General features: G+C 39.2%; 2 protein-coding genes across 9 annotated transcripts; both read right to left on the minus strand.

Moving 5' to 3' along the window:
• Positions 1-423: 423 nt before the first annotated feature.
• Positions 424-4,803, minus strand: nyx (nyctalopin). Of its 2 annotated transcripts, XM_084421440.1 has the most exons (3): positions 4,619-4,803; positions 4,407-4,444; positions 424-2,700 (listed from the first exon to the last, which is right to left on the minus strand). In XM_084421440.1, exons 2-3 carry the CDS (start codon positions 4,426-4,428, stop codon positions 1,316-1,318), a joined length of 1,407 nt encoding a protein of 468 aa, XP_084277566.1. In that variant the 5' UTR covers positions 4,429-4,444; positions 4,619-4,803; the 3' UTR covers positions 424-1,315. The 2 variants fall into 2 exon arrangements, with proteins under 2 accessions (XP_084277566.1, XP_084277567.1); XM_084421441.1 differs by having other exon boundaries at positions 4,407-4,723.
• Positions 4,804-7,976: 3,173 nt separating this feature from the next.
• On the minus strand, positions 7,977-27,116 carry ddx3xa (DEAD-box helicase 3 X-linked a). 7 transcript variants are annotated; one of them, XM_084422141.1, is made up of 21 exons: positions 26,745-27,092; positions 25,002-25,053; positions 24,782-24,829; positions 23,243-23,302; positions 22,793-22,885; positions 22,632-22,703; positions 19,698-19,874; positions 19,106-19,241; positions 18,276-18,389; positions 18,072-18,171; positions 16,096-16,231; positions 13,811-13,908; positions 13,590-13,688; positions 13,337-13,497; positions 13,084-13,228; positions 12,843-12,987; positions 11,668-11,849; positions 11,470-11,587; positions 11,233-11,386; positions 11,025-11,149; positions 7,988-10,639 (listed from the first exon to the last, which is right to left on the minus strand). In XM_084422141.1, exons 1-21 carry the CDS (start codon positions 26,787-26,789, stop codon positions 10,548-10,550), a joined length of 2,352 nt encoding a protein of 783 aa, XP_084278267.1. In that variant the 5' UTR covers positions 26,790-27,092; the 3' UTR covers positions 7,988-10,547. The 7 variants fall into 7 exon arrangements, with proteins under 7 accessions (XP_084278264.1, XP_084278263.1, XP_084278262.1 ...); XM_084422138.1 differs by lacking the exons at positions 22,632-22,703; positions 22,793-22,885 and having other exon boundaries at positions 7,977-10,639; positions 23,243-23,299; XM_084422137.1 differs by lacking the exons at positions 22,632-22,703; positions 22,793-22,885 and having other exon boundaries at positions 7,977-10,639; positions 13,590-13,691; positions 23,243-23,299.
• Positions 27,117-27,666: the final 550 nt, after the last annotated feature.

The raw sequence follows: 27,666 nt of genomic DNA on the forward strand, positions 1-27,666 counted from the left end.
CATACATACAAACTGTCATAAATAAAGAAGCAGGATTTATTCACATTCTAAATCCCAGGATGCACAACTGAAGGGCGCTTGGCATCACCTTCCTCCAGCTGGGTTGGAGTATAATATCATGAACTTTCTCCTGCTCGCTCACAAACTGCTTTCCTCATGGAGGGAGTTTCTTCACATCAGTTTCTGCCATAATCAAGAACAGAAGTTTGAAATGCCAACTGATGAAATATACACCCATGAATGAATGAAAGATAGTCACACTTTTCACCTGCTGAACCACATAAAGAGAGGGATATGAGTGCGCGTCTCATTTCAGCTGTCATTCAAAACCTTACACAAATACTGATAACTATTTTTATCTGAACTGGAGGAGAGACTTAACGAAAACAATGGAATATGAAACCAGAGCCAAATCTTGAATTTGTGTATTTGGTCAGTTTTATTATTTTCATTTAAATAGACAACTAGTCTCATCACAAACAGACAAAATTATACTTTCAGTCAGTTTAGTGATTTTATGCAGTGATCTTTGTTTATTCAAAGTATTAATCACAAATGAACAAAAATCAGTTAAATTAAAAGGGTTCTTATACAAATCTCATGCATGGCTCAGAGCGTGCCATCATCCTCCTATGCACATTGCTCTCTGTATAGAGAAAATATATGTTCATAACAGTAAAACGGCATGATAAAGCCAATTCATTTGGTTACAATATGAAGCAGCTTATGTTACAGAGTGCACTTAAGATTTATGGAATAGGAAGACTTAATTCATTTTCCAGAAATGGAAACTTACCCAGTTTAATGAACCAAACAAAAGAGGACAGTGTGTTATGCCATCTGGTGAAATGATAGTGAGAAGCTTTATCAGATAAATCTCCTACACAACAAATGTTTCAAGGTTATGCAACAGAACATGTACAAACGTATTCATACTATAAATGCATTATAAAGATGCATTTTAAATCATATTAAAATAAAAAATGAAGTAAAAACGTTTGTGCCACTAGTTGCAGGTCTCGCAAAATGGCCCTGTTATACTTTAAGAAAGCCTTTCATACAGACAAGAAGTCTCTTAAAGTCTCATTGGCTTGAAACAATCCTTTCCTTTCAAGACCAGTTTCCATTCATTTAAAGAGACGATCATCTCCAACTCCATTATATCAGCCAGAATTTCATTTCCAACGCACTGCTCATGGCAAGATGGATCAAACGTTTTATCACAGCCTTAAATCCAAACATTTCCCATCCAACTACTGTGAAAGTACTTCCACTCTTGAATGCGCTTCAGTCCCTTTCAGTATTCACCAGACTCTCAAGAGACGTTAATGCAGTCAATCTGGGCTTGAAAAAGAAACACAAGAAAAAACACAGTCTGAGCAGCACAGAATAATCCATGTCCGGAAGAAACCTGACTCTCGGCGGGGTCCTGTTGGGTGCCGTTCCTCAGACCGTCCGTGGCGTTGACCATCTCATCCATCAGTTCCTGCTGTAGCAGTTTGGAGATGAGGCTGTTAAACTTGTTCTCCATGGTAGGGTAGTCCGGAAGAGATGTGGTCAGGTTGAGCTCTGGAGGATCCAGACAGGTGCCGTTCAGGTGGGCGTAGACAACTTCGCTCAGGTCCAAGCCGGCTACTGAGGACGGGGATGCACATGGGATGTCTCTCACCAACTTATAGCTCTCCATCCACTCCTTCAACCACTCCAGGTCGCAGGTACACTCCCAAGGGTTTCGAAAGAGATACAGGTGGCCGATGAAATAGATGGGCTGGAAGACGGAGAAGGGCAGAGACGACAGATTGTTGCTGTTGAGGTGCAGCGTGATGAGGCTCGTCAGGTTCTCAAAGCTGCCATCTTCGATATAGGACAGGCGGTTTCGATCCAGGTACAGCACCTCCAGCTCCACCAGGTCACTGAACCATGTTCTGGAGATGTTGGTCATCAGGTTCCCACCCAGATTCAACATTTTCAATTTGCTCAGGCCCTTGAAAGCCTGCTGGGGCAAGTCGACCAACAGATTATCGTTTAGGTAGAAGTTCTCCAGACGCACTAGATCTTTGAAGGCCTCGTCATGTATCACGTTTATGCGATTCTCCTGTAAGTTGAGGTACTTGAGGTTGCTTAGGCCCAACAAAGAGTTGTAGGCCACTGCTTCGATCTTGTTGCGCTCCAAGTAAACATGCGTGAGGTTTTCCATCCCTCGGATGGCACCAGTGATGCGTCGAAAGTTGTTTTGGAAACACAGCAGTTCTTTCAGGGCGATTTGCTCCAGGAAGATCCGGTCTGGCATGTTGAACAGGTTACAGTCGGAAATGTCCAAGCGCACCAAACGTTTGAGTGCCGTGAAGGTGCGAGTGTGCAGGTATCGGATATACTCGTTGTGGGCCATCTTGAGCTCCACCAGGTTGGGCAGCCCTTTAAATGCTCCGGGTGTGATGAAGGAGATGTTGTTGTGGTTGAGAGAGAGTGTCTTAAGTGAAGGCAGGGTGCCAAAGGCTCGCTCGGACAGAAACTTTAGGCTGTTCTTGTCCAGGTTGATGGAGGACGCCTCGCATGGGAACTCTTTGGGCAGGTCCATCATGTTGACGTGGTCACACAGGACGCTGCAGCTCTTCTCCTGAGTACACGTGCAACTGGGAGGGCAGGAGCGAGTGCAGGCCCACAGGGACAGGGCCTGAGGGGGGAGGAGGAGGAAATACACTGGAGAGAAGGGAAAGGAGATGTGTTAGAGGGTGCCATTTTACCACAGTGTGTGTGTGTATATATATATATATAGACCCTTTCCAAAAAATTTTTATATCATGGAAAAGTTTATTTATTTCCATAACATTAAACTTCCATAGATTATAGATTCAGGGCCCACAACTTAAACGAGTTCGAGTATTTAGTTGTTTATTTGTACATAATTTGGGCTTCCAGCTCATAAAACCCACGAAAACAGGATTTAAAAAAATTAGAATATTACATGAAATCACACAGTAATTACACAGTAATACCATGGTCATTGAACCAGGTTTTGGTTCTTTTGGCAGTGTGGGCAGGTGCAAATCCTACTGGAAAATGAAGTCAGCATCTCCATAAAGCTTGTCTGCTGAAGGAAGCATGAAGTGCTCTGAAAATGTCCTGGTAGACGGCTGCGTTGAGTGGACAGCACAGTGGACCAACACCAGCCGATGACCAACACAGACTGTGGAAACTTCACACTGGACTTCAAGCATCTTGGATTGTGTGCCTCTCCATTCTTCCTCCAGACTCTGGGACCTTGGTTTCAAAATGAGATGCAAAATTTGCTCTCATCAGAAAAGAGGACTTTGGTCCACTGTGCTTTATTAAATCCAGAGTTAACGCAGCAGTCTACCAGGACATTTTCAGAGCACTTCATGTTTCCTTCATTTTCCAGCAGGATTTGCACCTGCCCACACTGCCAAAATAACCAAAACCTGGTTCAATGACCATGGTATTACTGTGTAATTACTGTGTGATTTCATGTAATATTCTCATTTTTTGAAATCCTGTTTTCATGGGTTTTATGAGCTGGAAGCCCAAATTATGTACAAATAAACAACTAAATACTTGAAATCGTTTAAGTTGTGGGCCCTGAATCTAAAATCTATGGAAGTTTAATGTTTTGAATGGAATTATGGAAATAAATAAACTTTTCCATGATATTCAAATTTTTTTGGAAAGGGTCTGTATATATTTTATATGTATATATTTTATATATAATTTATATATATATATATATATATGTGAAGAAGAAAAAAAACATTTCATTTTACTGAAAAATACTAAAATACAAATCTTTTTATTTTAATTCCTATTTTTAGAATGAACCCTTAACTTACATCACACTGAACTGTAAACAGCCACATTGATACCACACTACGGGTTTGTACTTTAACATGGTCTAAACTGCATAGAAATGCTGATATTTACTTGACACAAAAAAAGCCTTTAATGACCTGTTCTTTAATGAAAGTTTCAGGGAACTTCCAGGACTTTATTATGATAATTATACCAAAACAAAACTCTAGTCATGCAGCATAAGCAATCACTTTGCAAATGAGTCTGGTTTTCCCAGCAGTTATGGGAAGATTACAGAGAGCACAATCAGAGACTGGAAGAATAATTTAATGTGTGGCCTCCCTCTGTCCTGCATCTGCTCTGCACATTGAAATTATGGTGATTAAGAAAGCACAGATTAGAGATTACACAAATACACTAGCTCTTGTTTGTTCCCTTAAATTAATGTAAGTAGAGATACTGTATTTCAGCAGGGCATTGTAACCTCAGCAAATGCTTTAATATAAATGTTCTCAGAAGCATTGAGACTTGAACTGAATAGCTGAAGAAATACACCAAACCGATGACACCAAGGAACATAACAGCAGAAATCAGGGACTTACCAGCAATAACGATGGAACACATCACTGGTTTCTCTCAGCTGTGGATTTTTAAGATAACATGAAATATTTTGCAAATGAACTTCAATATTTCCACTAAGACATTTCAAACATCTTGGTATCAAATAGAATGTGTCCATCTTCTCTTGGTAATATCAAAAGTCCCCAAATGTTCAATGATTACAAAATGTCAACATTAGCCCCAAACTACCTACCTGCCAAGCATGTTCAGTAAAGATTCTTCTGCTCTGACAGCTGATAAAAGCGCATCCACAAGTTTCCCCGACACGACTACATGTCTGTACCGCTTCGCTCCAAGTGAAAATATGAATGGATTAAAGGCTCTATCGCTCAGCATTTGTGTTTGTATGTGTGCACACATGCACTAACATCAGAACTCCCTTTTAGAAAGCCATCACTTAATGGCAGAAAAATCCTAGGATTATAAGCATTTAAAGCAGTACTCTGAAATCAAAGCAAGCAGAAATGACCCTGGGCCTCAATGGTACATGCAGATTACAGTCTGCAATCTTACATAAACCAGTGGCTGTAAGGTACTCTAACAAACTAATGTAAACTTTTCAGGAAACATTTGCCAAGAGCTGGATGTTAACACCTTTCATTAGAGGCCCTTTTCAGATTAGGGAACAGTGTGGTCACTTTACACTTAGACAAGTGACAGAAGTAATATAACACACAATTACAATGTATATATTTTTATTATATACAATATTATATACAATTATATATGTATAAGTAATTCATATATATATATATATATATATACAGTGCAATGCATAAGTGAATACACCCATGCTAAAGTTGACTAAAAAGAGGAATAAAAAATCCTATTTTGGAAATTGAACTTAATGCCTTAATTTAAAAAATTAGGAAAAATCCAACCTTTAAGGACACCAATTTTCTTTGTGAATGAATAATGTATCGTAAATAAATAAATGTTCTTCCTTAAAATACATGGTGCATAAGTGAGTACACCCCTATGTTAAATTCCCATAGAGGAAGGCAGATTTTTATTTTTAAGTATTTAAAAAATTTTTTTTTTAGGATACTATGCATCCTGATAAAGTTCCCTTGGCCTTTGGAATTAAAATAGCCCCACATCATCACATAACCTTCACCATACCTAGAGATTGTCAATGACCTGAAGAGAGCTGGGACCACAGTCTCAAAGAAAACCATTAGTAACACACTACGCCGTCATGGATTAAAATCCTGCAGCGCACGCTAGGTGCCCCTGCTCAAGCCAGCGCATGTCCAGGCCCATCTGAAGTTTGCCAATGACCATCTGGATGTTCCAGAGGAGGAATGGGAGAAGGTCATGTGGTCTGATGAGACAAAAATAGAGCTTTTTGGTCTAAACTCCACTCGCCATGTTTGGAGGAAGAAGGATGAGTACAACCCCAAGAACACCATCCCAACCGTGAAGCATGGAGGTGGAAACATCATTCTTTGGGGATGCTTTTCTGCAAAGGGGACAGGACGACTGTACCGTATTGAGGGGAGGATGGATGGGGCCATGTAATCGCGAGATCTTGGCCAACAACTTCCTTCCCTCAGTAAGAGCATTGAAGATTGGTCGTGGCTGGGTCTTCCAGCATGACAACGACCCGAAACACACAGCCAGGGCAACTAAGGAGTGGCTCCGTAAGAAGCATCTCAAGGTCCTGGAGTGGCCTAGCCAGTCTCCAGACCTGAACCCAACAGAAAATCTTTGGAGGGAGCTGAAAGCCCGCATTGCCCAGCGACAGCCCCGAAACCTGAAGGATCTGGAGAAGGTCCGTATGGAGGAGTGGGCCAAAATCCCTGCTGCAGTGTGTGCAAACCTGGTCAAGAACTACAGGAAACGTATGATCTCTGTAATTGCAAACAAAGGTTTCTGTACCAAATAATAAGTTCTGCTTTTCTGATGTATCAAATACTTATGTCATGCAATAAAATGCTAATTAATTACTTAAAAATCATACAATGCGATTTTCTGGATTTTTGTTTTAGATTCCGTCACTCACAGTTGAAGAGTACCTATGATAACAATTACAGACTTCTACATGCTTTGTAAGTGGGAAAACCTGCAAAATCGGCAGTGTATCAAGTACTTATTCTCCCCACTGTATGTATGTATGTATATAAATAAATAAATAAAATAAATATATATAGAAAGCATCTATAAAATAGGAGCCATCAGTGTTCAGAAACCCCATGTTAAGGAGCAAATTGAATTACTGATGAATACAATAATGATTTAACAACAACAACAAAAATCTATTTGAAATGTATACAGCTCAAAAAACTTAAATCAAATAACAGTGTGCTACATATTCTCATTTTCATAAAGATAGTCAAACACACCAGGAGTAATATTTGGAATATTTAACACTGAAACAACATTTGATTTTATAAATGCTAAGTTTATGACATCATTAGTAGAGACACTGGCTATTTTCCCTGAAGCGTCGCACTACTATACAACTACCACCTACCATTTTGGGGCAAAATGTAATAATTTGTGAGAAATCTTACATTGTTTTATACAATGGCAATTCATCAATATGCATATATTTAGACCTGGTCATTTTAAGACTGTGTAGTAATATTAGTCCACTAAATCACTTGAATTGTCCAAATTATTTATTTTTATAATTTTATAAAAAAATTATAATAATTACCGTTAAAACATATACAGTAATTAACTGATTAAAATGCTAAATTTGGTATTACGAGGTGGACTTGAATAGGTTTTTACTTGGTCCCCAGTGCACAGGGCAATAGTGACACCAGAAGAAAAATATTCATGTGTCAAAGATCATGCTTGCACTCTGTCACTGACTACATGCATTTAAAATAATGTAGGCCCGTTCTTACTGGTAAAATCAGACATTTGGCATTATCAGGACCCATATTCCCCTGCTGCATTATATATTCAACTATACGTTTAGTCCAAAATTCCTGAAGAGACATGATCGCTTTATATGATTTAATTTAATTCAGGCTTATAGTCTTACAGGTTTGGAACGACATGAGGGTGAGTAATGACACTTTTCAAATTTTTGGGTGAACTATCCTTTTAAACAGGTCGTCCCTGTACAGACTTCAGAAGGATCCCAGGAAACAAGTAGATGGTTTATTTTAATGGCATCCTGGATCATGTCGGAGGATTATGTTTGTTCGGAGCATTTTGTTTTGTAAATGAGGCACAGTGTAATGACACGGATAGCACTTACTCGCGTGCAATAGCAAGTGGGTGTTGATACTGTTCCCTGTGCAATGACGTTAGCCAATCATATAACAGCAGCCGTTTCTGACAATCCTTAAAGGAGCCGCCCCTTAAAAACTGATCATTTCAGACCGAGGGTCAGAATGCTTCAACACTTGAAACATCAGGTACCAGCCACATGAGCATAACCAATGAGAGTAGAGGAAATAAGACAAGGGACACTAAGGAGGAATTTTCTATTTGTAAAAAAACTAGCATGAGCTAACTCCAATGAGTTCAAAATAAGAATATAGTGCTAACCCAATTTCTGCAACATCAAACACTTAAGAAGCCATGCTTGATTTGTAAGGAATTTGCATCAGAAACTTTTATTTTGGTAAAATCATACAATAAACGCACAGCCGAGTCGTCTCATGCAGTGCAGAGCCTAGAAGCTACGACAAAGCAAATACTAAATCTAAGGAGCTCTGGTGTCCTCTCAGGGAGTGAACTATTCTCCTATTTCCATCTGAAAGAAGGGCCAATACACATTAAGACTTATTGCTAGTGTGGACACTTGCAGCTTCTCCTGAGTGGACTAATACCAGAGTCACCATATATGTAAATACAATAGAGATCAACCACGTGTTCAAGGTTGCCATGTGCCAGACATTGACAGAAACATAACTTCAACAGAACAAATGCCAATCTGTTGGACAGAAAAAAAGCACACATTTGGAGAATCTGGACACTTTTTGCACTGATACTTTTTTTAATTTTTTTTTTTTAGTTTTTTTTTTTTACGACTTTTGATTCCAAACCTTGGCATGTTTTTTCACTGTTTCCAATTTTGAAAGCCAATTGGTAATTCCATAGCGACATGTTGCCGTTAGGCCTTTAACAGCTGTGGAATCTGACCGAGTACATTATGTCTGAAACATTAAAAAGCTCACGCTACCCCGAAATATAGAAATTTTTCACGCATACAGGTGACATTCAACATTCAAGTGCCAGTGTTTAGGTATTGTCTTTTGGTCAAGTTTCTTGAAACTTTCAAAGAATCACTTTGAGGCTTATAAAAATAAATATTTCTCAAAAAATGCTTAATAAATTACACAAAACTAGCAGCAAAAGTAGAATCTAGAAATCTGTGTGCAAATAGCTAAATTCCCCACTGCTGATCGCCCTGGTCCCAAATAAATCCTGGTAAATAGTGAGAACCCTTCCCATTTTGTAAACAAGCTGCGTATCTCCACTCTCCTGACACAATATTTGGAAGCTTGAGGACATGCACTCAAGACACGTATATAAAACTCGAAATGTGCAATAAAAGAACTTTGTAAAACTTGATGGGCACAACGTACACGGGCCTAGACCTAACTAAAGTAGCACCATTCAACTTGAAGTTCTCAATACTGTCAGTGCATCTGATGAATTCATCAGTTAAAAAATAAAAAAAGAAAGTCAAGGCACAACTCACTTGAGAAGAATATCTATTGCACTTGCGATAAATGCCTTTTTCTCCTCCGCTCGACCGCTTCCTTCCTTTTCAAGAAAAGAAGCTGCTAACTGGCTCCTCAGCCAGTGGTTTAGTTCACAACTAACCAGATGAATTTCAGGAGCTGACAGCATTCACATACCTGGTGTCCAGTTCCCGCAAAGAACCGTGGGACCAGACATAAGCTAAAATGGTGGCCTGCCTATCTGCACTTGCGTCAGGCCCAACGCAAACAAACTCCCGGTTAGGATCTGTCAATGCCTCAAAATGAACCCTCACGCTTCCTCTACCTACGAAAAAGGGAGCCATGCCTGCTGCACAGCTTGAAAAGAGGACGTTTGTATTAAAAGAAAGCCTGCAACAATTCATTAGTCTTCTCTCCTTGACCAAAAAACAAAACACTAGCATGCGTAGATGACCAAAGCGGTCATGTTCCAAAGGCACGGCCGCTTTGGTTCTGTGGTCAGTTTGTAGCCATTTGAACTTCTCTTTCAGGATGGCAGGCATTTTTTGTTTTGCTGACATTTGTAAAGAAACATTTTACCAAAAAACCTTAGAGTTTTTCAATAAAATCACATCTGCTTCTCTAAAATGTTTCAAGAAAAAAAAGAAAAAAAAAAGTAGTACTTAACAAAAAATGCTGCCCACTTAGAGTGGCTAGCATATGGTTCTTACTAGCTGCCATAACACTGTCAAGTCAATTAAAACAAGTGGATTAAGAAGTTCCTGCATTTTGAGTTTTCAAACACTGAGTGTTTCCAATATTTCGTCATGAATATCACAACTGGAATGGCCTTTTCAAGACAACCATATCCCTAAATAGGTGTCTCTCCAGGATAGAGTGAGCAAAACAAAAAGTAAGTCAGACTGATTTGTCCCTTGTGACACAGTCGCTTCACAGAGCGGTTCAAACGTCTGCAAAGTGCCTGTGATGGTGCTTTACTTAGTGGCTTGTATTGTTGGCTTCATGATATCAGTGATAATTTGAAGTTCAAATGGAAACAGCGACTCATCGAGTCACACTATCCCAGTAATTGCCAAGGTTTGATTAAGTACAAGCTTTCAAACGTCTTTACAGCAAAAAACAAAACAAAAGTTAAGCTCTTGGCCAAGTTCACTCGAAATTAACAAAACTAAATTCCTGTCTATATTCAAAAAGGCACAGTACATTCACATACAAATGATCCTCTTTTTTTTTCTGAAAAGATAAAGAAAAGAAAAAAAAAGAAAAGTCAAAAACCTAGGTGCTGTAATAGATCAAATACACAAGTGGGCATCCTTAATATTCTGCACCGGTTTTGCCACAGATCAACTCCCTTTAGGATGTGGGCAGAGAATCACAGCGTGTAATGTACCGAGTTCATAAAGCTACACAAGGGGTAGAGTCTGGCTATGATAACATGTGGTATCTGTTCGGCTCTAGTTTGGCATATTTTTAGTTGCCCCACCAGTCCACCTGGGCAAAGCTTCCACCATAGTTTCCATAGTTGCCCCCGTAGCTGTCACCGCCGAAGCTCCCAAAGCCACCTAAAACAGACAATGATTTCAGGACTGCTTTTAATAATTCAATTATATAACAAATATCCCACATTAAAATGTACACTTTACATTAATAAACACTGTAGAAATATTGTCCATTGTTAGTTTGTTAGAGTTTATTTTTAATCTATTTATAAATAATAAAAGGTTAATGTATTACGCAAAGACGAGTTAATGAACAGTGATAAAATTCACTTTTAAAATAATTTAATCAATATAGAAGTAAATAATGTTTACAAAATTCATAAATGTGGTAAAAGATTTAATTGTTAGGCCATTCCTAACGCTTGAATCAATGTTAACTAAATAAACCTTTAAGTGTTGACTTGACAAACAGGATTAAATTTAGGCTTAAACTAAAAATTAAACTAACCCTTATTGCCTCCAAAACCTCTGTTCCCTCCATGGACACCAGCGTTGCGAGCACCACGGTTCCCGAAAGTGTTGCCACCCCCAGGCATCTGGCGGTAATCCCTGGCTCCAAAGCCACCAGAGAACCTGGAGAAGAAGAGCAACATGTCATAAGCCTGGAAAATAAACAAATCCAAATGGGAGGTTTGGAAAGCTGGATGTTTCCGTACCTCTTGGGTCGTCCACGGTTGGTGCTCTTGTGCTGGTGCTCGTAGGCTAGGTTCTCAAGCCAGGAAGGCACCTCCTGTTTGGCCTCCACCAGGATGTCCAGCAGATCCTTAGTGATGTTGCTGTTCTTATCATTGTAGAATGATGTGGCCAGCCCTGAAGATATATCAATAATTCAAACAGATGTTCTGGCAAAAATAAGATGCATGCAAGTTATTTCTATAAACTGCAAAACTCACCAAGGTTTCCCACACGGCCTGTACGACCAATGCGGTGGACGTATTCCTCAATGTCACTGGGCAAGTCAAAATTGATGACGTGTTTTACATTGGAGATGTCCAGGCCACGGGCAGCCACCTATCAAGACAAGAATACAATCACTCAAACAAGCGCAAGGAAAACCACAGGCTTCTGGTGAACTCACAGACTCTACTCACAGCAGTGGCAACCATGATTGGGCAACGCCCAGAACGGAACTGCTGGAGCGCTTCCTCACGATCACGCTGAGAGCGATCACCATGGATACTGGTGCAGGCATAACCCTCATGGTACAGGAAGTCCTCAAGAGCGTCTGCACCCTTCTTAGTTTCTACAAACACCAGTGTGAGAGAATCCTTGCCTGCAGGGTAATAAAAGCTTTGAATAAAAGCATCTGCAGAAGGCAGTAGTGTATGTGTGTGTTTGTGACCCTAATTTTCTGAATTCAATGCAATTTCAGCCAGTTTGTATCTCTACTGTAGTCAAGTTTCGGCATGACTCCCATTAGCACGCAAGGAAGAGATTGTAGAGCATTAAAAGTGTCTCGCTGTGAGACTTCTTTCCCTCCCTTTAAGATTGATCAGATCTGCAACATCCCTACGCTCAGTCAAGGTCACTTAGATCCGCTAATTCAGGACTATTGCAAGTTCCCAGGACAAGACTTAAAAATAGAGGTGATCGTGCCTTTTCTGTCATCGGCCCTAACCTATGGAATAGTCTCCCAGTTCATATCAGAAATGCCCCAACTTTATCTACTTTTAAGTCTACTCTTAAGACTCATTTATTTTCTTTGGTGTTTAATATATCTTGACTTGTTGTTACAGCTTGTGTTTTATTCTTAGAGCATTTTTTTTTTTTTTTTCAGCACTTTGGTCAACTTCAGTTGTTTTTAAATTGTGCTTTATAAATAAACATTGTATTGTATTGCATACTAACCAAGCCTTCTGCTCCAGTCCTTGCTTAGATAATGTTGGCATGGTAACAATGACCAACCAGACTTATCTAAAAGCACTGGTGTCTCAGTACTGTGTTGCTATGGATCTACATGGGCGCTTGACCAAGAGCCAGTCACTGAATCTAAAGGTTTACTAGCACAACAGAAAATCTTCATCTCTTCTGCGGCACTTAAGTCACTTCAAAAAGAGACATGTGGAAAAAAAAAAAAACTTCTTACCTGACTCTCCAATTCCACTCAAATAACAATAATATTTCTAAAAATGTTCTGCTACAATACAATAAAATATGTACACCAACGTATACCATCTGTTCTCAAACAGAGCTTGACCAAGTCTGTTATTCTTACAACAAACACCCGATGACATTGTAAAACCGTGAACAAGGAAAGGCATCTCACCTGTGGCATTGAGCAGGTCAAGGAGGAAGGAGCGCTTGTCATTCTCTTCCACCCAAACCACCTTCTGGGTGATGTTCTCTGAGGTGGAGCCCACACGGCCCACAGCCAGGAAAATGTACTCCTCCAGAAAGTCACGGGCCAGAATCTATACATAAAAAGGTACAGATACAAAGAGTTCCTTATTAATATCGAGGTTCCTAGTGAGTCTTGCTGGCAAGTGTCAAATTAAATGCATGCATACCTGGATCTCTTTCGGGAAGGTGGCACTGAACATCATGGTCTGACGAGCACCTTTTGGAGGCATGGTGTCCTGCTCCACGATACGTCTGATCTGGGGTTCGAAACCCATATCGAGCATTCTGTCTGCCTCATCCAACACCAGATATCTACACAAAACATATCTAATTATTTTTCAGAACCAAGATGTATTGGAGGTTAAAAACAACCTACAATCCTTCCGCTATAAGCCTAGATCCTTTCTGTGCTACACTTACTTGCAGTAGTCCATGCCAATCTTGCCTCGCTCCATCATGTCTACCAGACGACCAGGTGTCGCCACTAGCAGGTGACAGCCTCTTTCCAAATCGCGGATCTGCTGGCCTATATCTGCGCCTCCGTAAACTACACACGGACGCACTCGGGAGCGGTAAGCGAACTGCAGAAGATGAGAACAAAAATTGTTGGGAGACAAGCTTTAAATTGAACCAACATTTGTGAACCTGTAATTGGTTCTCTAGCAAGATATACCTTTCTGGCCTCATCATAAATCTGAAGAGCAAGTTCTCTGGTTGGAGCCAGGACTAGAGAGATGGGAAACTGCTTACGACGGACGTACTTTCCATTCTCCTGCTTAAGGAGGACCAAAACAAAATGTATTAGTCACAGAAGCAGAACTTCTTTCCCCTCACAAGACTCTTTGCACAACTTTAGGCCAGTAAAGAGATGTTAAAATGGATCTGTATAATAACCTGGGCACTGGCTTTGGTGGCCTGCAGTGCCTCTCCAGGTCCATCACTGTAGATCTGACTAAGAACAGGAAGCAGAAAGGCTGCAGTCTTCCCAGAGCCTGAGTGAAAGGAGCACGCGCGCACACACACAAAGCACACTTTAAAACAGCTGCACACTGTGGTTTCATCCTGACAGGGCAGCTAAAACCACACTTTGCACAACCTGGTCAACATTGCAGTTTATTCTGACCAAGCCCAGCCTGCTCAGAAAGGAAGTGCTCATCTAAGGGCAAGCTCACACTACAGAACTGTAAGACTACCTGAATTGCTGTGGTGCTCACACTACACAAGTTTTCTTGTCATCTGTCGTAGTCTTGTCATAGCAGCGTTCATACTAAACACAATGCTGACGAGGTGCACAAACTACAAGACATTTGCTATGTAATTTCGTCTGCCGGCCCAGAAAGTTACTAAAGACATCGTTACAAGAGTCCAAGTGACTACAGTGGCTCAACTAAGTTTATCAAGCGACAAGAATACTTTGTGCACAAAACAAATAACGACTTTATTCAACAATCTCTTCCCTTCCTTGTCTTTCTCCTACGCTGTTGACGTAGTGTAAACAGTGCATCGCTTCTGGGTTCTACCTACGTAAGAAAGTAGGCTCACCATTGGCCGACGCTGGTCACATGTGTGATGCTGGCCAATAGTGAGTCTATGTTCTGCGTAAACTGGAGTAATTACTGACAGAATTTTCATTTTTGGGGGAACTAACCCTTTAACAAGCATCGATTTGGCCGCGATCCGGGGGTTGTCACAGACCTTAGAAATCTGTCTACGACGGCAAAATCAAGCCAAAAGACGTGTAGTTTGAGCTTGCCTTAACCCTCACGTAAAAGGGACCAATCCTAGAAGGTAAATGTTGTTAGGTAAAAGTTTTAGAAGATGCGCAAGTTGACATGAGTGACTCAAATCAAAGCAATACAAATATGAAATGCCGTGGTGAGTAACTGCATTTGGCACTTTTTGGACTCTGAATGAATAATTAAATGTTTTTCAAAAGTTCAATGACAAATCCATGAATGCAACTGTATACAGCGGCATGAACTTAGGCTCACACTAAGCCTTTCTCATACTCAAGTCAACCAGAAAAGTGTTCACTTAAACAATGGGTCAGTGTTTACATTATGTAAATGACACACAACGCAGTATCAGCAGTCTTTGCTGTTTCTGGCAAGTCCAACTAGGGCTGGGTATCGTTAAAAAAAAATTCGATACCAATACCGATACCTTGATTTCGATACCTGTTCCTGAACGATACTTTTTTCGATACCAATTTTATGAAATCCATTTTAACAAGATTACATAACACATTACCTCAGAAAAACTGTGGTTTTATTTTTTCAGTTTGACTCATGCTCCTTAGCCAGTGCACAAAGGAACACTTTTTTTTTATAAAGAGCTCATGCTCACCAAAGCTGAATTTGTTTGATCAAAAATACAGTAAAACTTGTAACATTGTGGAGCATCGAAGACGGAGCAACTTTCTGCTCATATGTTTACTCCGTGCACTGTCAAGGTCTTCCACATATCTGTCGTGGTACCGGTCTTTGCAGCAATTATTTTACCGCAAATACTGCATCGCGCGCTGTTGGCATCGAGCCTGGAGAAATGTAGCCACACTTTTGATCGCTTTTCCACATCTTTAGGGTAGTGTGTGTGTGTGTGTGTGTGTGTGTGTGTGTGTTTGCTCGCGTCTCATATGAGTATGTGCGCGGAGAGTTTGTGTGTGTGCTCGCGTCTCATTGAGTATGTGCACGAGTTTGTGTGTGTGTGTGTGTGCTCGCGTCTCATATGAGTATGTGCGTGGAGAGTTCCGCGCGTCTCGTGTGTGTAGAGTTTGCGTGTATGTGCGTGAGCGACTTTAGGTGTGTCGTTGTGCATTTCATATGTATTTGTTTGAGCACTGATGTTGACGAGTTAACCCCTTAGGTATCGAAATCTGGTACCGAACAAGAAGTCATTTTTCGATACTCGATAGTATCGAGGCAATTCGGTCGGTACCTAAAAAGTATCGAACTCGGTACCCAGCCCTAAGTCCAACTAAAGCTATTTGCATTGCCGAACGGTGCAAAACAAAAATAATAAAAAAGTAATGTCCTGTTTACTTAGTTTTATTTTTTCATCACATAATTGCAAATATAGTTTGCAGTTACAGCTCAACTGGGATGCAATTTTAAACTATTTTCCCACAGCAGACTGACACGGTGGCCCACTGTCTAATGACCCACTGTCTAATGACCCACCTGTTTGTGCACAGGCCATCAGGTCCCTCTTGGCCTTGATGATGGGAATTGCATACTTTTGAACAGGAGTAGGGCGTGTGTAGCGGCTCAAGTTGATATTTCCCATTATGATCTCGCCCATGTCCACATCATGGAACTGAAAAGATTAACAGAAATTATCCAAAAACACATCAGCTGCCAGTTTCTTTCGCTGTTTTAGGCCATCCTTAAAAATATTTTGGTTTGCCGTAACAGAAAAAAAAAAAAAAAAAAAAGGTCGGTAGGTCGGTCTATTTTATTTTTTTCGAGATTCAATGTAAAAAAAAAAAGAGTAAATTTTTGGTCAAATTTGCATATCGGGACTTCACTGACAGTTTTCCAGAACTTCGTGCCAAGTTATAGTATATATTTAAATAACATTTAGAAAACCTGTATAAACTGAACACCAAAGAATAATATTATAGCGGTAATAGTATATTCATGTAACATGTGGGTGCGCTGCCAATAACGCACCTAAAAGCTGTCAGAACTGGGGAAAGTAATGATTATTAATGTGAAATATATCAAGGAGACATTTCAATTGTTTATTAATAAACAAGTGTTTTCTGTGTCAAAGATGAAGTTGACGATGCTGACGCGATCTTCGCATAGTGAAAGCGCCAGAGAGAAATGCACATTTCATTACATAAGCAGAGAACAGTCCGTTTTCTTTCGTTTTGAATTGTTTTGTTTAAAAGTGTACATTTCATGCTTTTTATATATAGGCCTATATATATATATATATATATATATATATATATATATATATATATATATATATATATATATATGTCTCAGTTCTGTGAGGCAAGTAGCTTATACGCTGAGTTTCGGTTCATTTAAGAGACCAGCTCCAGTTCACGCGCCGGCGACTCCGTGTCCTGATTATATTGCCTTATTTAGCCTACCTCTTATTTATTAAATACAGGAAATTGGTCGATGAAACATTGATTCAAATTAAGATACAATTAATACATAACGAAATTCACTTTAAAGACAGACTTTCTACAAAAACAAACTTAATGAAGTGGTCAAAATCATGTCTGTCCACTCCATTTGTCTTCCGATATTTTCGGGATCATCTTATCTTATTCATGCTTTTCATTTTTCATATAATCAACATGAAATTTAAAAAAAATATATATTATTTTATTTAAACATGAATATGAAACTAAATCGTTTTTTAATGACTGCGGGCTACAACACATAGGCATATTAGCCTACAGTAGCCTACAGAGAAATTTAATGTCGGAGCGTTGCCGGTGAGCATGTGGGGGGAGAGATACAATTTTCGATCAATCATCGAATATTATTTTGCTTGATATGCCCATTCTTAATATTTGGTGTTTTAAATGCCTGTTTGAGATCTCTGTGAAGTTTTAATTGTAGCCTAGTGCCGCAGCTGCCGCTTTCAGAGCGGTCACGTCCACATTGTTTCTTCCTCATAAATGCGAACACGAAAAATAAAATAAAATGAATATATTATGTTCTGTGGAGAGCCGACCCCTCTTCATCCGGTGGGTATATTAGCCTATACTTTTGGTTTGCGCAGTGTAATTCATAGAATTATTAAAACACTGCGATTTTGGTTTCATTCCGCATACAGCCTGTAGGCCTACAGCCCTTATAATCATAGATGACGCCACGGGTTTTTATTTAAAAGAATACGTTTGTAGGCCTATTTATTCACAATAAAATATAGGCTAATTAATATCATTTTATTGCATTTGTATTAGTTGTTTGAAGAGTAAAAAAAAAAAAAAAAAAAAAAAAAATCGGTCGGTCTTAACGCAAGTTTACAATCGGCAAGTCGGTCGGACTAAAAGGGAAAAATTTTTTTTTAATTGGGTCGGACCTAAATTGACAGGGTCGGTCGGGTTACGGCAAACAAGAATATTTTTAAGGATGGCCTTAGTTGGGCACTTGATTCTACAAGGCACTATAATTATTAGGCTTACACTCTCAATGTGCCCAGGAGAGTTTGATCCAGTGGCCTCCACAGGAATGTCATCATACTTCTCAAAGTTAATCCCTGTGTTGCTCGCAGAGAACAGCTCACTGTTGTTCAAGGGGACACAGAAGACAAAACAATGGCTTAAATCACAACGACAGATGGACTCTCTCAGGAAACAAGACAGTGCGCTTAGCAGTGGGCCACTTACTTTTCCAGACGATCGTTGGGGGGCATTGGCTTTGACCAGTCCTCTTCATCTCTGGACTCTTCAACCCAACGACTGTTCCCTCCTGTTCCTCCTCCAAAGCCACCACGCTCATACCTGCCAAGATTTTTTTTGTAATTAAAAACACCGCAGCACAGTATAAATCATGTAAAATTTAGTGCATTTATTACAAGATTTCTTCTGAGCACTTTGCATTAAAAAGCTTATTTTATCATCCAATTGCTTAAAAAAAGTAACAGCCAATTAATAGAAGTGCATATCTCATAACTCAAACCACACAACTTGAGGCATCATTCACATCTGTAGCATGGGTGCAGCAATTTATGGTGACCTTTGTAGAAACGATGGGCGATAAAACAGACAATAAACCGGTGGATTATTTTGGATCATCACCTCTATCGCAGTTACACTCATGTTACATTGCAGTGCAGTGCCATCATCAAAGTTTAGCATTTGCATGTGCAATTTGGCACTAGCAGGCCGTCAAGCAAATGGTGTCAGTGCACACCCACACCCGAAGCGTGTGCACAGAGCTACATTTAGTTCTTTTTTTGGCGCTTTGAGCATAAATGTTCAAATGCACAGAAAAACATGGCAAAATGTCCATCTTGGCAAGGATACTCAAAACACAGTCCTTTATGTCTTAAGTAAAGCATTAACATTATGTCTTTATGTCCCAACAGTTGGGAATTTGAGAACTTTTTAATTATATTAGTTAGGCTAGTATTAGTTTTAGATGAGATGAGATATTGAAATTCGTGTCAAGAATGGCATCTAAAACAACCTTGTTACAGTACTGCATCTTTACTCACCTTCCTCTTGAGCCAGCTCCTCTATCATTGAAGAACGCAGACTTTCCTCTGTCAGAACGCCCACCAAAGCTAGTGTAGGCATCTCTGTTCACCACTGCGTTCCACCCTCCATCTTTGTTCTCATAAGTGCCATAACCTACAATTTCATCATGTTAGATGATTAAAATGTGTACAACTCGCAAGGGGCCACAGTTTTCAACTAAAACAGAAAACGTTCATTTGTATGACAACAGCGTTTTAGTGGCCTGAAAACAAAAACCTTTAACTGGTTTCAAAGTGCAAGTTTTTGAAAACGACACTTATCGCCTCAGTGTAAACTACAAAAACGTCAGTTTTTGAAAAAGGTGGCCTCATGCGTGTGTGTATTACATGCTCAGTCTATAGGCACATAGTGTTTCTTTACAAAATGACATCAACTCTGGCATGCATAACACAGCGTTTTAATCATTTTCACAGATCCATGTGAATGGGGATAGTTTGGACATCTGTACATGAAAAAGGAATCAACTTTTCATTTTTTAATACATTGTAGTCATGTAAACGTACCCTTCAATGTCTCTTTTATCATTTATAAGACTTGTAAAACTCTCACCTGCGTTATGCATTGGCTGGTTGAAGGATCCACCGTTCCTGCTTCCACGGAAGCTACCACGTCCTCCTCTGTCATTGCGAGGAAGTCCACGGGCAAAGTTTGCAGTCCCATTTATACGACCATCATGGTACCCATTGACGAAACCATTGCTATGACCGCCATCCCATCCTGGAGAATCTATAAAAAAAAGTGACAGGCAGGTAGAGAACAGACTGTAAAAAAAGATGGACGACTACCCTTCACTCTCTTCCATTGGTGAAAAGTGAAGCCGCCAGAGTCCTAATATGGCGCTGACATCTTGCGCAAATTTGGGACCTGCTTCTGCGCAGTAGTGATCGCGGGACTCGAGTCTGCGCAGTAGTGAACCAGAAGTAAAGCTGCGATATCAAGGTCCCGCCCTCACTCCCGCAGAAACTGTTAGTACAAAGTTTACTGAGTGAAATAAACAGTTATGGACATGTAAAAATTAAAGTTGAAGCTCCAATCTCATCCCGAAAATCCCCCAAAAAGTCTATTGGTGCCTTGATGACTACTTCGTTTAAAGAGGTCAATCACAGCTGTCAATCATGACGTCACATTCCCATTTTTATAGCATCAAATAAAAAAAATAAAATAAAAAAAAACACGAACACTTAAGCTAAAATCAGCGCGATAAAAATTACCTAAAATGACAGAAACCATCTTTGAATTTTTTTTTTATTTGAAGTGTAATTTGATTGTTTAGTTTCCATCGTGTTCATTAGACTTCATGGGGAGGCGGGCTTTATGAGCTATACTGGGACCAGCCAAAGGGGGGCCGATCAAGACGCTTTGGCTTCACTTTTCAGCACTTGTGCAGAACGCTTGGTAGAGAACATCAGGATTTTGAGGAAATGGCTCTAATTTATAGCTTAGCTCAAAGCCAAGACTGGTTCTCAGTGATGGTTGAGTGAGTGGCAGATGTGAAAAAGCCATTAAGCAATTTGCTCTTACGGCAGCAAATAGAACAATTCAAGTCAGTTGAGTGAACCAGACAAACAGGATCATGGCACTTCTCAAAAAAAAAAAAAAACCAGATCAAGAACACAGAACACAATATGCATATTTGAGCAGAACTGGCACTCCTGGTGTTTACAAAACCATATGAATCAAAAATTAACCTGCTAGGACAACCTAGTGACACACCCAGCTATTCCTTTCTGAGAAAAATCCAGTTTAAGGAACAAAGAGCACACACACTCCAAAAAACACATCATATGACCTTTTATAATGCAATGTACTTTATCAAAAAAGGTTGTAACCACAAAAAGAAAAATATTACAAGCGCTAGAGTCTATAGGAATGAATCACCACATAAATGGGTGACAATTTTCTGTCCAGAAACCGGCAAAAGCAGGCCAAGCCATGATGTCACCGTCAAATGCTCTAATTTACCACAGCAATCAGCCCAGCTGATAACACTGGCTGCGTCCTCATTTCCGTCTGTGGCTGCAAGTGAAACGCACACAGAAATTAGCCAGGACTGCGCACATGCATACACACTCTTCGTTACTCCAGTCTACAAAAAGTCCAAAAACAAATCATTTGCATATCTAACTGCCTCAGATGTGGTTATACTACACAACCAAACATCATTCAAAATTTACTTTACAAAGCTTTCAAAGACCGAATCACTGCTGAACTACTTGCTAATCAGGAAGCCAAGGAATAACGTCAAACATATGAGGAATCAACAAAAATAGCCTGTGTGTCAGGCAGTAAATGCAACAGAAGGCAAAGTAAACAACAAACCCCTTAAGCAAATTTTTTTTTGCCTACATAGTCTTCCAATAAATGTAAACTGGGGGGGGGTAGAACATGGTGTTTCTTGGCAAGTATGAAACCTAACAATTGACGTGGCAGCAGTGAAACATGTCAAAGCTCAGATCAGTTGATCTTGAGCTAATTGGAGTGAACAAATTTAGTTTAGTTAAGAGATGTTAACATTAGCATCACTTTAGCCCCGTTCACACCGCCAGCGACTTCGCTGTATGTCGCTAGTCTCTGTACTGCGAGGTGCTTGTGGGCGTGCGTAGTGCTGTCGCTCAGCACGTCTGCCCATATCTATACAAAATACCATCACAAGTGATATATACAACTTTTCATTTTAATTTGACTAGGAATTAGGCTCAAAAGAATTAAAAGTAACAGTATGCTGTTGGGAGAGTGTTTTTATATTACCACAGCAGTGTTCAGTGGATTAAATAATTTACTAGATTAACGATCAATCAACAAATTAAACTCACTCATACTGTCATAAATTACAAAAACGTCATTTGAATTTGAAAAATAATAAATTTTCTTGTCCATAATAGTCAACATAATGCAAGAGAAACTGTAAAATGAACTGCAGCAGTGCAAAACTTGCATCATAAAATTTGAACTATAAATGTATGAATTAAACTCAGAGACTGTCGACAGTTTCTTTTTCTTGCATTTTTTTGTATTATATCCATGTATGTGGTTACAGTCAAATCATATAAAACAGTGAAATCGCCCTCGAACTCTTCTGTCTTGCCTGCACTTGAGACGGTGACGTGAGCTCCACTGAAAGTCTTTTCCTATTGGTTGCCTCTCGCGAAAAATAACTTCTCATTTGCATAGTTGATTTTTTTTTTACTTTTGTCGCGTCTTGCGTCGCTTGACACGCCCACATTCTGTCGCCAATGGTCACTGTCGCTCGTGTCGCCAGCGCTCCATTGAAATGAATGGGATTTCGCTTTGTCTCTGCGTGTCGCAGGCGGTGTGAACGGGGCTTTAGTATTTAAATAGAATGGCCACACGATTAAGCATGTTATTGACATGTAGCATCAGAACACATCTCGAGAAAAGATTTCAGTCTCAGAGTCTAGTTAAGTGCAGATGACACAGAGGGCACAGAGGGACAATGCACATGTCACATGCACAGAGATATACCACATCTGTCTGGCCAGCCACTAGTGTAGGCGTGATAAAACAAGAGCTCCTGGAACGGATATCTCTGGGAACCTAAGCAGAGGCACAGGGCACTTAAAAGACAACAATTCCTTCACAAAGGGAGGAACGCAAGAGCAAATCAGGTTGTTTTGAATAATTACCAGTCCTAAAGTCATTCCATCCAGTTGGATAGTTATGCCTGTAGCTTTGGTTTCCCTCAGGATGCCAACTCTGAGGATACTGTTTGGGAGAAACTTCAGGAACAGTTTCACATTGTCAGAAGATGCCAAAATAATTACAAGCATTCAAAGGAGTGTGTGTGCACTATCGCATACAAGCCTCTTTCCTATTTGTTCAGAGTCAATTTGAACAGAAGAAAGAGGAATGCAAGCAACTGCTGCTGCTGGATAATCACAGGGAGCAGTGCCAGTGAGACAAAGCGATCAAAGCTTTGCAGACTCAAAAACATCTCCTTCAGTTTCAAAAAGTGTGAGGTTCACACTCTGAGAACTGGTTTCTGCCCTCAAAGTACTGGCTCTGAAGTCATAAAATTAAATTTTCATGCATTCTTGGAAGCAAAGCACCTTCAGCAGAACCTGACCAAGACTTACAGCTCTGTACTGGTGCCACTGAATAACCGCTCTGTCTACCAGAGGAATAAGCATTTCCTGCTGTGAAAAAAACAAAAATGAAGTCAAAGTGTAGAAAGAAACTCAACAACCGATTATAAAACATTGATTTTAAGATCTAAGAGAATCTACAAATCATTCTTTAAAGTGATGAAATGGAGAGTGGCTCGTGTCAATTGGAATGAGAAAATTATACTCTAAAATGATTTATGTAAAAGAAAGGCTCAAAAAACTTTTTGAATAGAGTCCCAAAAAATATTACAGTGATACTAACAATAGGGATGCTCCGATCAGGATTTTTGCAGCCGATACCGACTCCCGATTCTTGTCATCATGATTGGCCGATACAGATCATTTAAGCTTTAAATAAGTAATATGTAAAGCTCTCTGTTGGCTGTCACTTTAAACCCCTTATACCCTGAAGGAATTTTTAATGATTTTACATGATTTTGAAGTAATGGCTTACTTTTAGTTACTCTACAAAAAAAAAAAAAAAAAAGCCATCATAAAGTACATGGTCTCATTTGATAGAAAACCTTCCAAATTTTGAAGAAAATAGATTGATTATGTTTGGGGGTTCTTCTGTAACAACACTGCTGAGAAAACACCAGAAAAAGTTAAGCAATTTATGGAGTTATTTTATTATTATTCATGCTTAACATAATGATGATCTTCCAACACTGTGCTCCTATTCTATGGCGCATGATAAATCAAGACCTGTCGATCTGAGCGATCAATCCGATACAAGTGCGCTCCGGCTGTAAAACATGTACGATTGGTCTCAACATATCGTCCATCCAGAGATCCAGATTCCATTGGTTGAACTTTCAAATGACGTTGGAAAACACTGCGGCCGATCGATCTGAGCATCCCTTACTAACAAGCTGAAGGACCAATCGACTGGGCAGGGACCGGAATCGGCTGATTTTCCACATGATCACTACAGACCGGTCCGGCCGGTTTGTCTCACGTCTTTCCGAAACACTTGATTACTTTAATTGCGCAATTATTCCATACCCGAATATACTGTATACCCACCTGAAAAACTCTATTTTATTGCATTTATCTGTGCTGTTGATTGAAATTTGTTTATTTGCTCTTATTCTATTACTGTTTTTTTAAGAAAATAAAATTTTGCGTGGAAGTAAAGTAGATTTTTGTTCATATATTATGTGGTCAATTATAGTTCTTTGAAAAAAATCTGAATCGGCAAAAATTGGTATTGGTAGGTCAATCTTACAATTCCTTTTTAATTTTTTTTTAAATCAGAATCGGCCAAGAAAATTGCAATTGGTGCATCTCTAGTGTTTTTGTTTGACAATTTTTTTTTTACATGACAGGAGTTGTGAATCAGACATTTAAAAAAAATACTAAAGAACCCACAAAATATTAATAAAAAGCAACTCAAAAGGCCAGAACTCTTTAAAAATTTATACTCACAAATATTTGCCAAACAGACATGCATCTGCAAACATTTAATAAAACAACCCACTGTATGTAAAGTAAACAAGCAGAACATACCATTTTGTGATACTTCTTTGTTTCTCAAATGAGGAGGAATGTAACGCCCTGAAAGACAAGACATCCACTTATTTATCAATGAAAGTTCAGGAACACTAGGGAAATAAATTGTACAAATACAAAAAGTAGAGGAGAACAACTATGAGAAGGCTGTTTGTGCTTTTCACAGGCATTCAATCTAAATGTTGTAAAAGCACTGAATGGGATAAAACACACTTACGACCAGTGCCAACACCCTGTCCATCAGCTGAGTTCAAGTCTAAGACAGCAAGCTAAAAGACAGAAAAAGCAGAGGGCCATGTCAACCCATGTAAACAGTACTGAGCATAAGAGTTTATTCAATTAAAATGAGAGAACGTGGAATTGTCTAGATTGACAACCTGTATGACTTTTTCCCTCCATGGAACACAAAAGGACATGTTAGGCCTCAATCACCTTTCACTTTCAGTGCATCTTTTTTCCATGCAATGTAAAACAACACCCACTTAGCATCTCCTTTTGTGTCCACAAGAAAGTCAAATAAGTTTAGAACAACATCTGGGTAGAGTAAATAAGACAGTTGTGACCACTGACATGCCTTGCAACTGTGAGACTGAGCAATCTTAACAACTAAAAAAGATGATGTTTGTCAAAGCTCTTAAAGGGATAGTTCACCCAAAAAAAAAAAAAAAAAATTCTGTCATCATTTTCTCACCCTTATGTTGTCCCAAACCTGTGTGAGTTTCTTTCTTCTGATGAACACAAAAGATGATATTATGAAGAATGTTGGTAAACATACAGTTGATGGACCCCCACTATGGAACTCCTACTTCTCCTACTATGGAAGTCAGTGGGGTCCATCAACTGTCTGGTTGCCAACATGCTTCAAAATATCTTATTTTGTGTTCAACAGAAGAGAGAAACTCATACAGGTTTGGGACAAAATGAGGGTGAATAAATGATGACAGGATTTTCTTTTTTGGGTGAACTATCCCTTTAAGAGCTTTGACAAACATCATCTTTCAGAGGAGTAAAGCGTATTTAAACGGCCCTGGTCACGTGACTGTTTACATCAGCCATATAAAAATGTCACATGAAATCAAAACAGTCTGCGCGGTCATTTATAGTTGTCCACTGAAATAAAAGAAAACCAACTAAATTCTTTTAGACACTTTAAACTAATTTTCGACCACAAACGTAACGTAGCCGCTGGGATTAGATTGGTTAATCAAATTTCAAAAGCGCCTGCCACAAATGTTTGGCAAGCCGTCACGGCCCTAGTCAAGCCTAAAGCCTATGATCATTATACCAGAGACTCTTCGAACTGGTCATAGTGGATGATAAAGAAATTGATAAACAGATAAAACATGCATAATCCATCATCAGCCTGTTCCATGTAGCAGCTAAAAATTATTCGAACGTATAGCTGCTACAATTTAAAGGTTGAATGGTAACGTTACAACAGGCCGCAGACTGAAATTTCCGATAGATTTCCTCTCCATGAGTTAGTTTAATAAAAACTAAGTTAACGTTACTTGTAAGAAGACGAACTAATTGAACGCTTTTACATAACCTGATAGAAACTGTAACGATGACAGTTTAAAAAGTTTAATACTGATGTTGATTCTAGTAACGTTATGCCGGCTGCCGAAGCCTAAACTAAACAGATAAACAGGAAAAGGCGTCGGCTGTGTTTTAAACAACACTTTAAACTCTAAATGTGGACATGAGAAATGACTCAGTCTAAACATATCTTAAACTGTATATCTTTAATTAAAGACAAAAATTATAACACGAGGAACTGCGACTGTCTAAACATCTACTGAGGTGCCTTCTTTGACAGCATTTCTGAGGCAACGCAATGCTAGGAGTGCTGTCTAGGAAGGCAGCTCACTAGGTTTTGAGACATAGCCTGCTTGTCAAAGCCAACCGATCAAAGCGATTACAAAGCTCACACATATTTAAACACATATTCATAGCCTACCTGCTGATCTAGACCGTGTGAACCGTCGACGACCACATGACTCATAACTAAAGAGAATAAGTGAGGATTCCTCCTTTATTTCTGAGAAGCCGTTTCTTTGTTGTCTAAAGGATTTCAGCCAAGTCTCCTTTTATAACGACGTCACTTGTTCTTTTGTAGTCCTGTCCTTCTCCGAGGGCTTTTTGTGCCAAGACCACCGTGGGGAAAAAAATAAGGCAATGTTTAAGTGTACGTTATCCTCCCTAAGGGCTTGTATTGGGAAAAAAAACCCCGCAATTTGAAGTTTCTTTCAGGATTACTCTGTAATCTGCCCGCTGTGCTGATGGCAGCCCAGTGTGTGCTGTGGCTGTTGGCTTTAGGCTAAATGCCATTGGATCAGCGAATGCAGGAAAGACGTCACAGCGGCCGAAATATCGCGAGATGTTAGACGTCTCTTGGCACTCTGTGTTGGAAAAAAACCCACCGTATTATTATTTATTAATGCTCGAGCTTTGACAATCTTTCACTTTGTACTTCTGTATAAAAATGTAAATGAATAATTAATATTCTCATTCATATATACAGAATATATAAATCCTTTATGTGCTTTTCTACTACTTCTGGCTGACACTTTTATATCCCACTTTTATATACCTTTTTCATCATCATGCATTTATTATTAATTTCTGCTAGTTTTCAAATTCATTCTATATATAGATCACGTTAAATATATCTCTTGAACAGGTTATTATCAATCAATATATATATATATATATATATATATATATATATATATATATATATATATATATATATTCAAATTATGTAAAGATGTGAGGAACATTATTTATGTGTATTTAGGATACATAAAATGCTATATTTTAAATTATTAAGTTAATTGAGTCTGTGTTTAATGAGACGAGATTTAACAAAATATACAATA

This window comes from Rutilus rutilus (genome assembly GCF_951802725.1).
Source record: "Rutilus rutilus genome assembly, chromosome: 10".
Classification (NCBI taxonomy): domain Eukaryota; kingdom Metazoa; phylum Chordata; class Actinopteri; order Cypriniformes; family Leuciscidae; genus Rutilus; species Rutilus rutilus.

Excerpts from the sequence above, each read along its gene's own strand:
- nyx (XM_084421440.1), bottom strand. The coding sequence starts at position 4,428 with ATGTGTTCCATCGTTATTGCTG. Across the intron at positions 2,701-4,406 it reads GTGTTCCATCGTTATTGCTG|TGTATTTCCTCCTCCTCCCC; the intron begins GTAAGTCCCTGA and ends CCTTCTCTCCAG.
- ddx3xa (XM_084422141.1), bottom strand. The coding sequence starts at position 26,789 with ATGAGTCATGTGGTCGTCGACGGTTCACACGGTCTAGATCAGCAG. Across the intron at positions 24,830-25,001 it reads ACAGGGTGTTGGCACTGGTC|GGCGTTACATTCCTCCTCAT; the intron begins GTAAGTGTGTTT and ends CTTGTCTTTCAG. Across the intron at positions 11,850-12,842 it reads TGACCTGCTCAATGCCACAG|GCAAGGATTCTCTCACACTG; the intron begins GTGAGATGCCTT and ends ATTACCCTGCAG.